Source organism: Rattus rattus, chromosome 3 (assembly GCF_011064425.1).
Source record: "Rattus rattus isolate New Zealand chromosome 3, Rrattus_CSIRO_v1, whole genome shotgun sequence".
In the NCBI taxonomy this organism is placed as follows: domain Eukaryota; kingdom Metazoa; phylum Chordata; class Mammalia; order Rodentia; family Muridae; genus Rattus; species Rattus rattus.
The window spans coordinates 96249221-96266065 of record NC_046156.1 but is presented as its reverse complement, the minus strand read 5'-3'; the positions used below and the strand labels follow the sequence as shown (position 1 = coordinate 96266065).

The following is a 16845-nucleotide window of genomic DNA, read 5'->3' as shown; positions in this document are numbered from 1 at the left end:
TTTTTTTTCATGAAAATTCCCAGCATTTAGGCATTAAATGCACTCACAGAATGGAGGGAAAAGCCAAGGTACATGAGTGTTGATGGGCTTTCCCCACCCAATAAAGGCCTAGCCAGAAATACCTTCCCTGCTTCCCGATACAAAAGCTTCATCTCACAATGCATCTTGCTATATTTGGAGAAAGATAACGTTAACATGTCTGTATGGCTGAGCCACGGTGAGAGACCGGACCATAATCCGTCTTTCTTGATCTGCAGGCACAACACTTCGTTTGGATGTCTGGGATGGATGGAAGGAATTTCTCATGGGATGTCTTCTTGGGCAAAAACCTAAAGTCCAACGCTACTTATCAAAAGAAGGACCAGTCCTCAAGTACGAAAGCTAAAGCAGACGTTAGATGAGTTTAAGTCACTTTGTTCTAAGCTTCTTCAACCTGAATTCTCTGTATAGATATGATCCTGGCAAACCAATTCACCTTACACAATTCAATACGATATTACTTTATAATTATTGTTGTTATTGAGATATTTGATAACTCAAGATAACAAAAGTGTCACCAGGACTGGTAATGGGTTGTAATCCAGGCAGATTTTCTTCTGGAACACTAATTAAATCTGTGGCAATTAGTTTGCTTATCAGTTGGTTGGTTGTTTGGCTGGTTTTTCAAGATAGTGTTTCTCTGCGTAGCTCTGGCTGTCCTGGATCTTGCTCTGTAGACCAGGCTGGCCTCCAACTCAGAGATCTGCCTGCCTCTGCCTCCTGAGTGCCAGGGTTAAAGGCATGTACCACTATCACCTAGCACATATCATACTTACAGTAACACTTTAAAAATCCTTATCTTCAGGATAAATATCTTGCCACTCATAATTTAATTATTTTATTAAGCAGCAATATCTTTTTTTAAAAAAAATCTGCCAAGAGATAGGTTGAAAACAATGGCTACTTCTTCCCGAGCCTAGCTAAATTTAACCATTAAAACAATGTAACTCCAAATACAACCGTTGAATTTGCATTGAGTTATCACTGTAATTACTTTTTAATTAAAAAGAAAGCCAACGGTTTAACCATAATTTTGTAACAATTTACAAAGCTGCTACTCGAGCTTCAATGTTTGGTTGTGTTTGAGCTTTGAAGTGACAATGAGTCTAGCTTCTCCTTCAGAGGCCTTATTAAAGAACTGACTTGGCTGCCGGTCATTACCTCCACCCAGCCCCTCTGCACACAGTGGCCATAGTTACACCCCAAACAGAATAGGGAGCTGAGCTGTGTTCTCTCTGTGTTCCTCTGGCTTGAATCTCATTCTGCTTCAATGAATGTGTTTGCTGAGAACTGGATAAAAAGCTCTCCTCTCCATGGAGCAGTACTTTGCTCTTTTAGCCTTACATGAAGGGAAATGTGTGTCTAGGGCTGTGGAACGTGGCTAGCTTGGAGAAGCTGCTGGGCATTTATTTTATTGTGTTACTACAACCAGCTGCTACCCAGGTCTCCATTGAGTTGTTTGCGATACGGTGCTTTAGAACAGCTCCCTCTTGTGGGCAGTTTAACCATGCTTTACTAAAGGGTAGAGACCAGCAACCGCTCCAAAGGCAGCAAGAAGAAAGAAAAACAAACAAAAACCAAAAACCAAACAAACAAACAAAAACCCCAGTGTGTTAAAGTAGGTATTCCAGAACTATATGCAAAGACCTGGGAGCAAGACAACAGCTTTGAGGAACTGGGTGAGCCATAAGGAAAGAAGGCAGTCGGTAGGCAGAGGCTGGAAGTCCCAGACCTCTTCATGGAGGAGTATGAAGGAATTTTTACTTACCTATCAAGTTTTGAGAAGACATTCTGGGTTGGGGAGAGGCAAGACTGATCTTCTTTAAAAACTATAGATCATGCTGGGTGCAAGAGCCCCTACCTGCAATCCCAGCACTCGAAAAGGTACAGTCGGGATCAGGGTCCAAGGCCAGACAGAGCTAAACATGAATTCAAAATTAGTGTGGGTCGTAGGAGACCCTGTCTCAAAAGTAACTGATTAGGGGGGTGTGTGTGTGTGTGTGTGTGTGTGTGTGTGTGTGTGTGTGTGAGAGAGAGAGAGAGAGAGAGAGAGAAATAGAGAAAGAGAGAGGAGGGGGAGGCATGGAAGCACAAAGAAGATGAGGAAGATGTTGTGTCTTCTATCACTCCTCACCTTAGTATCCTTAGACAGGGTCTCTCTGGCCCTCCAGCCAAGTCAGCAGGCAGCCAGTCCTACTAACTCTGCCTCCGCCCTCACAGCACTGGGTTATAGGTTCACCTGAAGCACTTTACCCACTGCACCAATATCCCAAACCCTCCAAACCCTGCTCTCAGATAATGTAATGGATGGGCACTATAAGGAGTATATTTTTCCATATTTATTAGATTGGGTATTTCTTATTTACATTTCAAATGTTATTCCCTTTCCCGGTTTCCAGGCCAACATCCCCCTAATCCCTCCCCCTCCCTTTCTGTATGGGTGTTCCCCTCCCCATCCTCCCCCCATTACTGCACTCCCCCCAAGAATCCCGTTCACTGGGGGTCCAGCCATGGCAGGACCAAGGGCTTCCCCTTCCACTGGTGCTCTTACTAGGATATTCATTGCTACCTATGCAGTTGGAGCCCAGGGTCAGTCCATGTATAGTCTTTAGGTAGTCGCTTAGTCCCTGGAAGCTCTGCTTGGTTGGCATTGTTGTACATATGGGGTCTCGAGCTCCCTCAAGCTCTTTCAGTCCTTTCTCTGAATCCTTCAACGGGGGTCCCATTCTCAGTCAGTGGTTTGCTGCTGGCATTCGCCTCTGTATTTGCCATATTCTGTTTGTGTGTCTCTCAGGAGAGATCTACATCCGACTCCTGTTGGCCTGCACTTCTTTGCTTCATCCATCTTGTCTAATTGGATGGCTATATATGTATGGGCCACATGTGGGGCAGGCTCTGAATGGGTGTTCCTTCTGTGTCTGTTTTAATCTTTGCCTCTCTATTCCCTGACAAGGGTATTCTTGTTCCCTTTTTAAAGAAGGAGTGAAGCATTTTGGTCATCCTTCTTGATTTTGTGTTCTGTGCATCTAGGGTAATTCTAGCATTTGGGCTGAATAGCCACTTATCAATGGTGCATCATCCTTCTTGAGTTTCATGTGTTTATTTTCTTTGCATCTAGGGTGTCCATTCTGTTAAATGTTACATTTTCTCAGGGCTAATAGCCACTTATCAATGAGTGCATACCATGTGTGTTTTTTTGTGACTGGGTTACCTCACTCAGGATGATATTTTCTAGTTCCATCCATTTGTCTATGAATTTCATGAAGTCGTTGTTTTTGATAGCTGAGTAGTATTCCATTGTGTAGATGTACCACATTTTCTGTATCCATTCCTCTGTTGAAGGGCATCTGGGTTCTTTCCAGCTTCTGGCTATTATAATAAGGCTGCTATGAACATAGTGGAGCATGTGTCTTTTTTATATGTTGGGGGCATCTTTTGGTATATGCCCAAGAGAGGTAGAGCTGGGTCCTCAGGTAGTTCAATGTCCAATTTTCTGAGGAACCTCCAGACTGATTTCCAGAATGGTTGTACGAGTATGTAATCCCACCAACAATGGAGGAGTGCTCCTTTTTCTCCACATCCTCGCCAGCATCTGCTGTCACCTGAGTTTTTGATCTTAGCCATTCTGACTGGTGTGAGGTGGAATCTAAGGGTTGTTTTGATTTGCATTTCCCTTATAAATAAAGATGTTGAACATTTCTTTAAGTGTTTCCTCAGCCATTAGAGATTCTTTTGTTGAGATTTATCTGTTTAGCACTGTACCCCATTTTTTTTTTTATTAACTTGAATATTTCTTATATACATTTCGAGTGTTATTCCTTTCCCCGGTTTCGGCAAACATCCCTTCCCCTCCCCCTTCCTTATGGGTGTTCCCTCCCCACCCTCCCCCATTGCCGCCCCTCCCCCAACAGTCTGGTTCACTGGGGTTCAGTCTTAGCAGGACCCAGGGCTTCCCTTCCACTGGTGCTCTTACTAGGATATTCATTGCTACCTATGAGGTCAGAGTCCAGGGTCAGTCCATGTATAGTCTTTAGGTAGTCGCTAGTCCCTGGAAGCTCTGGTTGCTTGGCATTGTTGTACATATGGGGTCTCAAGCCCCTTCAAGCTCTTCCAGTTCTTTCTCTGATTCCTTCAACCGGGGTCTTATTCTCAGTTCAGTGGTTTGCTGCTGGCATTCGCCTCTGTATTTGCTGTATTCTGGCTGTGTCTCTCAGGAGCGATCTACACTTCTGCACTTCTTTGCTTCATCCATCTTGTCTAATTGGGTGGCTGTATATATATGGGCCACATGTGGGGCAGGCTCTGAATGGGTGTTCCTTCAGTCTCTGTTTTAATCTTTGCCTCTCTCTTCCCTGCCAAGGGTATTCTTGTTCCCCTTTAAAGAAGGAGTGAAGCATTCACATTTTGATCCTCCGCCTTGAGTTTCATTTGTTCTAGGCATCTAGGGTAATTCAAGCATTTGGGCTAATAGCCACTTATCAATGAGTGCATACCATGTATGTCTTTTCTGTGATTGGCTGAACCCCATTTTTTTTTTTTTTTTTTTTTTTTATTATTAACTTGAGTATTTCTTATATACATTTCGAGTGTTACTCCCTTTCCCGGTTTCCGGGCAAACATCCCCCTCCCCCCTCCCCTTCCTTATGGGTGTTCCCCTCCAACCCTCCCCCCATTGCTGCCCTCTCCCCAACAGTCTAGTTCACTGGGGGTTCAGTCTTAGCAGGACCCAGGGCTTCCCCTTCCACTGGTGCTCTTACTAGGATATTCATTGCTACCTATGAGGTCAGAGTCCAGGGTCAGTCCATGTATAGTCTTTGGGTAGTGACTTAGTCCCTGGAAGCTCTGGTTGGTTGGCATTGCTGTACATATGGGGTCTCGAGCTCCTTCAAGCTCTTCCAGTTCTTTCTCTGATTCCTTCAATGGGGGTCCTGTTCTCAGTTCAGTGGTTTGCTGCTGGCATACGCCTCCGTATTTGCTGTATTCTGGCTGTGTCTCTCAGGAGCGATCTGCATTCACATTTTGATCATCCGTCTTGAGTTTCATTTGTTTTAGGCATCTAGGGTAATTCAAGCATTTGGGCTAATAGCCACTTATCAATGAGTACATACCATGTATGTCTTTCTGTGATTGGGTTAGCTCACTCAGGATGATATTTTCCAGTTCCAACCATTTGCCTACGAATTTCAGAAAGTCATTGTTTTTGATAGCTGAGTAATATTCCATTGTGTAGATGTACCACATTTTCTGTATCCATTCCTCTGTTGAAGGGCATCTGGGTTCTTTCCAGCTTCTGGCTATAAATAAGGCTGCGATAAACATAGTGGAGCACGTGTCTTTTTTATATGTTGGGGTATCTTTTGGGTATATGCCCAAGAGAGGTATAGCTGGATCCTCAGGCAGTTCAATGTCCAATTTTCTGAGGAACCTCCAGACTGATTTCCAGAATGGTTGTACCAGTCTGTAACCCCACCAACAATGGAGGAGTTGAGTTTTTGATCTTAGCCATTCTCACCAGTGTGAGGTGAAATCTCAGGGTTGTTTTGATTTGCATTTCCTTATGACTAACGATGTTGAACATTTCTTTTAGGTGTTTCTCGCCATTCGCATTCCTCAGCTGTGAATTCTTTGTTTAGCTCTGAACCCCATTTTTTAATAGGGTTATTTGTCTCCCTGCAGGTCTAACTTCTTGAGTTCTTTGTATATTTTGGATATAAGGGCTCTATCTGTTGTAGGATTGGTAAAGATCTTTTCCCAATCTGTTGTGAACCCCATTTTTAATAGGGTTATTTGTCTCCCTGCAGTCTAACTTCTTGAGTTCTTTGTATATTTTGGATATAAGCCCTCTATCAGTTGTAGGATTGATAAAGATCTTTTCCCAATCTGTTGGTTGCCGTTTTGTCCTAACAACAGTGTCCTTTGCCTTACAGAAGCTTTGCAGTTTTATGAGATCCCATTTATTGATTCTTGATCTTAGAGGATAAGCCATTGGTGTTTTGTTCAGGAAATTTTCTCCAGTGCCCATGTGTTCGAGATTCTTCCCCACTTTTTCTTCTATTAGTTTGAGTGTATCTGGTTTGATGTGTAGGTCCTTGATCCACTTGGACTTAAGCTTTGTACAGGGTGATAAGCATGGATCGATCTGCATTCTTCTACATGTTGACCTCCAGTTGAACCAGCACCATTTGTTGAAAATGCTGTCTTTTTTCCATCAGATGGTTTTGGCTCCTTTGTCAAAAATCAAGTGCCCATAGGTGTGTGGGTTCATTTCTGGGTCTTCAATTCTATTCCACTGGTCTATCTGTCTGTCTCTGTACCAATACCATGCAGTTTTTATCACTATTGCTTTGTAATACTGCTTGAGTTCAGGGATAGTGATTCCCCCGGAAGTCCTTTTAATGTTGAGGATAGTTTTAGCTATCTTGGGTTTTTTGTTATTCCGGATGAATTTGCAAATTGTTCTGTCTAACTCTATGAAGAATTGGATTGGAATTTTGATGGGGATTGCATTGAAACTGTAGATCGCTTTTGGTAAAATGGCCACTTTTACTATATTAATCCTGCAAATCCATGAGCATGGGAGATCTTTCCATCTTCTGAGATCTTCAATTTCTTTCTTTAAAGGCTTGAAGTTGTTATCATACAGATCTTTCACTTGCTTGGTTAAAGTCACACTGAGGTATTTTATATTATTTGGGACTATTATGAAAGGTGCCATTTCCCTAATTTCTTTCTCGGCTTGTTTCTCTTTTGTGTAGAGGAAGGCTACTGATTTATTTGAGTTAATTTTATACCCAGCCACTTTGCTGAAGGTGTTTATCAGGTTTAGTAGTTCTCTGGTGGAACTTTTGGGGCTACTTAAATATACTATCATATCATCTGCAAATAGTGATGTTTTGACTTCTACCTTTCCAATCAGTATCCCTTTGATCTCCTTTTGTTGTCTGACTGCTCTGGCTAGGACTTCGAGAACTATATTGAATAAGTAGGGAGAGAGTGGACAGCTTTGTCTAGTCCCTGATTTTAGTGGGATTGCTTCAAGTTTCTCTCCATTTAGTTTAATGTTAGCTACTGATTTGTTGTATATGGCTTTTACTATGTTCAGGTATGGGCCTTGAATTCCTATTCTTTCCAGGACTTTTATCATGAAGGGGTGTTGAATTTTGTCAAATGCTTTCTCAGCATCTAATGAAATGATCATGTTGTTTTGTTCTTTCAGTTTGTTTATATAATGGATCACGTTGATGGTTTTCCCTATATTAAACCATCCCTGCATGCCTGGGATAAAGCCTACTCGAATATAGGCTTTTGTAGTAGGATCTGATGATTTTTTGAATTTCCTCTGAATCTGTAGTTATGTCTCCCTTTTCATTTCTGATTTGTTAATTTGGACACACTCTCTGTGTCCTCTCGTTAGTCTGGCTAGGGGTTTATCTATCTTGTTGATTTTCTCAAAGAACCAACTTTTGGTTCTGTTGATTCTTTCTATGGTCCTTTAGGTTAGGGAAGTTTTCTTCTGTGATTTTGTTGAAGATATTTACTGGTCCTTTGAGCTGGGAGTCTTCACTCTCTTCTATACCTATTATCCTTAGGTTTGATCTTCTCACTGTGTCCTGGATTTCCTGTATGTTTTGGGCCAGTATCTTTTTCTGTTTTACATTATCTTTGACAGTTGTGTCAATGATTTCTATGGAATCTTCTGCTCCTGAGATTCTCTCTTCCATCTCTTGTATTCTGTAGGTGATGCTTGTATCTACGGCTCCTTGTCTCTTGTGTCTATATCCAGGGTTGTCTCCCTTTGTGCTTTCTTTATTGTTTCTATTTTTATTTTCAATTCCTTCACCTGTTTGATTGTGTTTTCCTGTAATTCTTTCAGGGATTTTTGTGTTTCCTCTCTAAGGGCTTCTACTTGTTTACTTGTGTTTTCCTGCATTTCTCTAAGGGAGTTCTTTATGTCTTTCTTGAAGTTCTCCATCATCGTGATCAAATGTGATTTTAAATCTAGATCTTGCTTTTCTGGTGTGTTTGGATATTCCATGTTTGCTTTGGAGGGAGAATTGGGCTCCGATGATGCCATGTCGTCTTGGTTTCTGTTGCTTGGGTTCCTGCGCTTGCCTCTTGCCATCAGATTATCTCTGGTGTTACTTTGTTCTGCTGTTTCTGACAGTGGCTTCACCGTCCTATAGGCCCATGTATCAGGAGTGCTGTAGACCTGTTTTCCTGTTTTCTTTCAGCCAGTTATGGGAACAGAGTGTTCTGCTTTCAGGTGTGTAGTCGTTCTTGTCCATTGGTCTTCAGCTGTTCCTGTGGGCGTGTGTTCTGAGTCCACCAGGCAGGTCACTTGGAGCAGAAAAGTTGGTCTTACCTCTGGTTTCGAGTTCCTTGGGCTGGATTTCAACTCTCCGTGAGGGCAGCAACCAGAAGGGCCTGCCCCTCCTTCTGGGTCCCTGTGCGCAGGGGACCCTGATGGCACTAGGTGTTTTCCTCTAGCGTCAGAAATGAGGGCAGAGAGTAGTCTCCTCTGGTTTCCCAGGCATGTCTGCCCCTCTGAAGGTCTAGCTCTCCCTCCCATCGGATTTGGGTGCAGGGAGCTGTTTGACTGGGTCTCTTCAGATCAGGGCAGTCTCAACCGCAGTTTACTGCAGCTTGATTGTGCCTATCTTCCTGTTCCCAGAGGCCCTATACAGTTTCCTCTTGGGCCAGGGATATAGGCAAAGGTGGGCAGAAGTGGCGTTCTCTCCTGCCCTGCAGTCTCAGGATTGCCCGCATGTCTTGGCAATGAGCTCTCTCTCCCATGGGGTTTGGGAGCAGGGAGCTGTGGGCCGGGATCCAGGAGTATTTTTTATCTAGTGTAACTGTTTTGTTGTTTCGCTGACTTACTAACCCTTTATGCCAAACCTGTTCCACTCATTCAGGTACCAGAAAAGGGTAGCCCTGTACATCGCTGCTTTTCATGGACACACTGAGCTTACTGAGTGGGCTCTGAAGCAGGGTGCGCAGCCCCATGAGGCAGTGGGCGTTCACCCTTGCCGAGCATGGTGCCACGAAGCCCTTCACACAGATGTCTCTAACTGTCCTATTCATGCGGCTGCAGAAGCTGGCCAGCTGTTAATTCTGAAGGCCTTTGTCAACTTCAGTGTCCTGTGCCTGGAATGTAAGAACGCGGCAGGGCAATCTCCCCTGGCCATTGCGTCGAAACACCAGCATAAAGACTGTGTGCTGTATTTACTGAGCAAAATATGGTCCACTGTTTCTTTTCTAAAACTCTCGGTCCCAATGAGGATTTATATTAAAATAAAGCAATGGATTCTCCGAGCTCAGACTCGTCGGGGCCATAAAAGCCAGCCTAGCAGAGCCAGGGTCTCTGGGGCAAAGGTTGGAGACACTGTGATGGTGGATGGTTTCACCAAGCCCAAAATGACTTCCAAGAGCTGGTACAAGGCTGACGACAAGAGCTGGCATACCGCCCAGAGTAAACTACCACCCTGCAAGCAACAGCCAAGCAGGAAACCTGTTGGTTCCTTACCAATGTCACAGCACGACACGAAAAAACAAATCTCCACATTTCCATCCTTAGTAGATGCAAAGAACTTTTCAGAAGTGCAAAGTCATCAACAAGAAAACCAGAAAAAAATCGCTGCCCCGGCTAGAAAAGAAAAGAACATCAAAAACCCCTATCTCCCCCAGGTCCCTCTCCCTCCAATTTCAAGAGTGCATTATGCACGCCCACAGTTCTACTGCACTCCGCCCAGTGGTGATTGTTTGCTGAAGTCCCTCTTCAAGTCTTTCTCAGAGCACAGTGGGAGGACTCCACGGGAGAATGCCATCTACTGCTTAGCTGTGGCAAGGTAATGCTTTCTCTTTAAATATACAAGGGCAAATCCTTAATGAGACAGATCTAGGACAGAGAAATGTTCATGAAGCCCTACGATGGTGCACGGAGTAATATAACGTGTTTTAAAATGTCAATTCTTAATTAGCATCATGGACTTCGTCTCACTGAACCTAGTGGCTCTTGCCCGTAGTCACTTGGGAGTCAGAGGCAGGGGCATTTCATGCCTGGGATTCCTTGTAAGATTGTCTCAGAAAACAAAACAATAACAGAAGGATCTCACCTCAGCCTTAGACCTAAAGAAAACTTCAACTGGCGCTATTACCCAGTCCATGTGTCTATCTTTACTCTGAAAGAGCTCAGGAAGGGACACAGGACAAGGAAACTTGAAATATGGGAGGGTGTCATCAAAACTGCCCCCAAGAGTGAACAGCCATGAAAGTAGAAGGAGCAAAATAGAACAAATTAATAACAAATTGAACAATAAAAACTTAAAGAAGCTAACAAGACAAGGTTTACAGGAGAGAGGACATCTGTCCTCTGTAGAGTGGTAGTATTGGCATTAAGGTGATGGGATCACAGTTGGGGGATACACAAGTGTATCAAGTGCGCTTTCTGGAACAGTCACCGCTATGATTGAAAAATGAAACTTCCCATTAAATTATTTATGTTCTATTTTACATATGAGGCATCGCTGAGTACTGAGGTTAGAGCATTACAGATGTATGATGGCCTCTTCCCTTGCTCAGTATGGGGAGATAGAAATTTAAAACAAGGCTTTCCTTTGTGGACTGGTTTTGTTGTTTTCTGTCCTAAGTTGCTGCCCCCTAGTGGTGAGAGTAATTTAGGCTGTAAAATTCAAAATTAAAGATCCAACTTTATATGGCAATAAAAATATTTTCCAGAATTAAAAAAATCCAACGTATCTCAGTGTTGTGGCTCATGCCTATGACCCTAATCTCCTTTTAACTGAATCCAGCAAGAGACCATTCACGGGGTTGGGGATTTGGCTCAGTGGTAGAGCGCTTGCCCAGGAAGCGCAAGGTCCTGGGTTCGGTCCCCAGCCCCGGAAAAAAAAAAAAAAAAAAAGAGACCATTCACTTTCGATACTTCGCCTGCATTTACTAAACTATGTTCTGCGAAGAGGCACTAGTTCAGTGGAAAGATAGTATCTTGGTTAATCTAGTTAACACCACGGTAGTTCCTGTTTCCTCTTCTAAACTAGGTTTAGACAAAGGTAAATCCTTCCAGGGACACCCTCAGTCTTACTAAAGGTGTATCCTGTTCTTTAATTTCTCTATCCAGCTATTTGCTCAATATATCGCCTATGAAACTAATTTATATTCTGTGTATATTGGTTTTTCTTATTTCTATGTATTCCAATTCTATGTAATATCCCATATCCATTTTTATTGGGAGAAATCTTGGTTGTCTTTAACTTAGAGGCTGTTTTGAATTAAAATACATGATTATTTTTATAATAATTTTTTCATCATATGTTATATCCCCACTACAGCTTTGCTCTCCCTAGCCTTTCCCCTATCTCCCATCCCCCATCCCTGATCACCTCCTTTTTCCTCCAGGTCCACAGCCCCGCTCCCCCTTCCTCCCCTCAGAGAAGAGCAGGCCTCCCAGGTATATCAACCAAACACAGCATAACAAGCTACAGCAATACCACGCTCACACCGTCACGTTAAGGCTGGGCTAGGCAAACCAGTAGGAGGAAAAGGGTCATACAAGTAGGCAAAGAGTCAGAAACAGACCCTGCTCTCACTGTTAGGATTCCCACAAGAACGCCAAGCTACTTAACAATAGCACATATTCCCAGGACCTAGGTCCGACCCCTGTAGGCTCCCTGATCTCTGCAAGTTCCTCAGCCCTCAGTTTGATTATTTCCTGCTATCTTCTACTCTTGGGTGTGTTTACTTCTATTTGTTCTAGAGCTTTCAGGTGTGCTGTTAACTTGCTAGTACGAGATCTCACCAATTTCTTTATGAATGCACTTGATGCTGTGAATTTTCCTCTTAACACTGCTTTTATTGTGTTTCTTTGACCCTAGAGAGCTGTTCAGTTTCCATGAGTGTGTAGGCTCTCTGATGTTTCTGTTGTGGAAGACCAGCTTTAATCCATGGTGGTCAGATCAGATACAAGGTATTATCTCAATTTTCCTGTGTCTGTTGAGACTTGCTTTGAGTCTCTCCCATGAGGTGCTGAGTGAAGAAGGTATTCTTTTGTGTTTGGGTGAAATGTTCTGTGGTTATCTGTTAGGTCCATTTGGTTCATAACGTCTGTTAGCTCCATTATTTCTCTGTTTCTGGATGGCCTGTCCATTGGTGAGAGTGGGATGTTGTAGTCTCTATTATTGTGTGAGGTTCAAACGTGGGTGCTCTTTCATTTGGGACATAGATGTTAAGAATTGACACACTGTCTTGGTGGATTTTTCCATTTCCATGACAATGAAATGTCCTTCTCCATCTCTTTTGATTAATTTTGGTTTGGCCTATTCTGTTAGAGAGTAGAATGGCTACACCAGCTTATTGCTTAAGTCTATTTTCTTGGAAAAGTGTTTTCCAACACTTTACTCTGAAGTAATGACTATCTTTGGTGTTTCTTGTATGCAGCAGAAGGATGGGTCCTGTTTTTTTTTTTTTTTTTGTTTTTTCTATCCATTCTGTTAGCATTTAGCATTGGGAAACTGAGTTCACTGATATGAGAGATATTAATGACCAATGAGTTGTTGTTGTTGTTGTTGTTGGTGGTGGTGGTGTGAGAGTTTTGTTGGGTATAGTAGTCTAAGCTGGCATCTGTGGTGTCTTAGAGTCTGCAAAACATCTGCCCAGGCCCTTCTGGCTTTTAGAGACTTCACTGGGAAGTCAGGTGTAGGTCTGATAGGTCTGTCTTTATATGTTACTTGGCCTTTTTCCTTTGCAGCTTTTAATATTCTTTTCTTGTTGCTGTTGTTCTCTATGTTTGGTGTTTTGATTATTATGTGGCATGGGGATTTTCTTTTCGGATCCAATCTATTTGGCATTCTGTAAGCTTCTTGTACCTTTATAGGCATGTCCTCCTGTGATGGTTTGCATATGCTTGGCCCAGGGAGTGGCATTGTTAGAAGGTGTGGCTTTGTTGGAGGAAGTGTGTCACTGTGGGGGTGGGCTTGAAGACCCTCCTCCTAGCTGCCTAGGGACACTCAGCCTGCTCCTGGCTTCCTTCCGGTGAAGATGTAGACCTCAGCTCCTCCTGCACCATGCCTGCCTGGATGCTGCTATGTTGCCATGCTCCCACCTTGATGATAATGGACTGAACCTCTGAATCTGTAAGCCAGCCCCAATTAAATGTCCTTTATAAAATTTACATTGGTCATGGTGTCTGTTCACAGCAATAAGACCCTAACTAAGACACCTCCTTTAGGTGAGGACAGTTTTCTTATACGAATTTGTTTAAATATATTTTCTGGGCTCCTGAGCTGGAATCCTTCTTCCATTCCTATTATTCTGACGTTTGGTTTTTTCATAGTATCACAGAGTTCCTGGATGCTTTGTGTTAGGTGTTTTTTAGATTTAACATTTTCTTTGACTGATGAATCTATTTCTTCTATCATATCTTCAACTCAAATCCTGAGATTCTCCCTTCCAATTCTTGTACTCTGTTAATGAGTAATTCCTGTTATCTTACCTAGATTTCCCATTTTCAAAATTTCATCAGTTTGTGTTTTCTTTATTGCTTCTATCTCCATTTTCTGGTCTTGAACAGTTTCCTTTGCCTGCTTGTTTAATTTGGAGTGGGGAGGCTTGGCTTTCTTTAAAGGATGAATTGATTTCCTACAATTTTTTTCATTAATTTCTTTGAGGGATTTTTTTGTGTTTCCTGTTTAAGGAACTTAATCATCATAGTAAAGTTGGTTTTAAGGTCTTTTTTTGTGTTCCAGCTGCATAGGAATATTCGGGTCTTGCTGACCTAGTTCTGGTGGTGCCCATGTTGCCCTGGCTGTTGTTGACCTGTTGTCCTTACACTGGAGTTTAGGTACCCGGATTTAGGATGATTGTAGTTTAGGTGCTGACTATTGAGTTGCCTTTGTTGGATGGGTGTTGTTTCCCTACATCTCTGTTTCCTCTTTGGTTTTCTCACCTTTGTGCCCTGGATTTCTAGAAGCCTGTTTGACCTCTGACCACACTGGAATCTTGCCTTCTGGCTGCTTGCTTGGCCTTTGATGCAGCAGGGGGTCTCTGTTCTTCTGACTGCTGTGACCTGCACCTGAGCTGCTGGAGTCTGCTGGAACTGGGGGGCCAGGTCCTGGCCACCAATGCAGGATTACTTCTGTGTCAGTCCTTTGATGATATCAGCACTTCTTCCCCTTGCTCTGTATCTAGGAATGAATAGATAATAGGGTATGTTTGTGGTTGGCTTTTGTAACTACTTCTGATCAGTTTTCTCTGTTATGCTGGGGTTTTTGCCGCTATGTAAGGCTGGAACTGTCAAATAACCAATTCAATGTTAAGAAGAAAAATTCTAGAAAAAAAAATGTTCAATAAAAAGGGTTGGTGTAGAAAGGAGAGCCCTATGAAGCGTAGCCCTCCTGGCTGTTTTTCCTCAGCAGTTACTTCAGGCAAATTCATGCTCTGGTTCTCATTTCTCAATAATTTTCTCTTTCGCTTCAACACATTTGTCCCTGTCCACTTTCCATTGCACCTCCCTCAGAATCTGTTTAGTGTTTCTGGGCTGCTAGGGCTCAGAAAGTAAGGGAGAGACCTATAGTCTCATGCCCCTGTGTCCTCTTGTTGGTCTAGTTCACATGTGTCATGGCAGTCCCAGAAGTCAGGGGGTCCATTTGAATCATCCAGGCAGTCAACCCAGACAGTGGATTCTAAGTAATTATCTCCAAATAACCACTATAATTATTTTATACACACACACACACACACACACACACACACACACACACACACCACACACACACACACACACACACACACACACACACACACACACACACACACACACACACACACACACACACACACACACACACACACACCACACACACACACACACACACACACACCATACCACACACACCACACACACACACACACCCCCACCCCACCCACACACACACACAAACACCCCACCACACCCCACACCCACACACCCCCCACACACCCACACCCCCACCACACACACACACCCACACACACACACACACACACACACACACACACACACACACACACACACACACACACCACACACACACACCACACACACCACACACACACACACACACACCATACACACACACCACACACCACACACACACACACCACCCCACCCACACACACACACACACCCCCCACACCAAACACAAATACACGAACATAAACACACACACACACCCCACCATACCACACACACACACACCACCACACACACACACACACACACACCACACACACACACACACACACACACACACACACACATGTGAGCAGCAACACACATCTTAACAGCAGTGTGCACTAACACTGAGATGCCATTTACATGTAGAAACTAAGCAAGAGCCTCATTGTCCATGCTGGGTCAGGTCCGTACACGGAGTAGACACTGGAAGGCCAGTCTCCCAACCCAGGACTCCAGAAAACTCACCTAATGCACCATGTAGAAGCACTGGGTGGAGTAAGGGTCGCTAATGAACTCTCCATTTAGCGTAATGAAAGTGAAGCTCCTACAGGTGAATCAAGGATCACATTGCCGCACTTAGCTCAGACACAGGCTAATATAAGCTGGCTCGGTGACTGTGTATGGCTTTTGCAGGGATGGGAGTGACTGAGACCAAAGGTCACAGAGTCTTGGAGTAGAAGACAGTATAGGGTTAACATAGGTCCAAGGAGATGTCTGTAGTGTTGAACAAAACAGCCTTCCTTGTTGCTTATCGTCAGATTCCAATGAGCTTCATGTGATTCGAAGTCCAGGTCAGTGACTATTCAAATACGGGAGACTGGTTCCGAAGGCTGTGATAGAGCACTTGGAAAACAGACATCAGCCCGAATGCTCACCTGAGCAGGCTCTGTGCTTGAGAAGCGACCAGAGCTCTCCACTCTGTTTTGTTGGTAGTTGTCCTGTTTCCAGTGTTTTGTGTTTCTTGGTATACACGACCCACAGCATGTGCAAGAATGTAGAAGAGCCAGGGATTTGATACCAAGGCAGAACGAAGGATGGGTTCTGAATGGGAAGAAGAGGAGATATGCTTCAGAATGAAGGAGAGAGGGCCTCGGAGTGAGTCAGGTGGCATATGAAGAAAAGATAACTACGTATGAGGGACTGTTTCCAGGTTTACGAGTTAATCTTATGGGTAGCACAGATGGGTTAACACACTTTAAAGGATTCAGAGAGACATAACCACTGAGATAAAGTAAGAAGTTAGACGCAACATTTTAAAACCTAAAGAAAGGGCTGGATCCATGGCTCAATGGTTAAGAGAATTGACCATTCTTGCAGAAGACCCAAGGGTTTATTTCCTGGCACCCACAATCATCCCTAACTCCAGTTCCCAGAAATCCAAGGCTCTGTTCTGACCTCTGTAGGCAGAAGCCATATATGTAGTGTGTGTGTGTGTGTGTGTGTGTGTGTGTGTGTGTGAGCTCGCACACGCCCGTGCATGCACTATGCATATATACGTATGTATGTATGTATAAATATGTAGGAAAACATTCACAAACATAAAGTAAAATTTAATATAACTTTAAACACAAAAAGGCCCACTCTTCCCCAGACAAAGGAATGATTAAGGAAAGGATCTAGGCAAGGTGGTAGAATGGTAGATGATAAAGTTGACTACACTGCTTGAGGACCCAGGGAGAGATTGGCAGAAGATGGCGTTGGCAAGGTAGACTATATCTACATTAAGCAGCAACCTCTCTGTGAAGAATTAGTTCTTATTCTTGCCCCCCATAGCATAGGGAGTTAATCAGGGAGACCAC

At 43.5% G+C, this 16845-nt stretch overlaps 1 protein-coding gene across 2 annotated transcripts in view; it reads left to right on the top strand.

Annotated features, from left to right (window-relative positions):
- Positions 1–16845, top strand: part of Ankub1 (ankyrin repeat and ubiquitin domain containing 1) — a 36583-nt gene that overhangs the window by 18229 nt on the left and 1509 nt on the right. For both annotated transcript variants that reach the window (XM_032898351.1, XM_032898350.1), the window contains 2 exons: positions 258–372; positions 8952–9884. In XM_032898351.1, the coding sequence (XP_032754242.1) occupies positions 258–372; positions 8952–9884 (1048 nt within the window). The remainder of the gene's footprint in view (positions 1–257; positions 373–8951; positions 9885–16845) is intronic.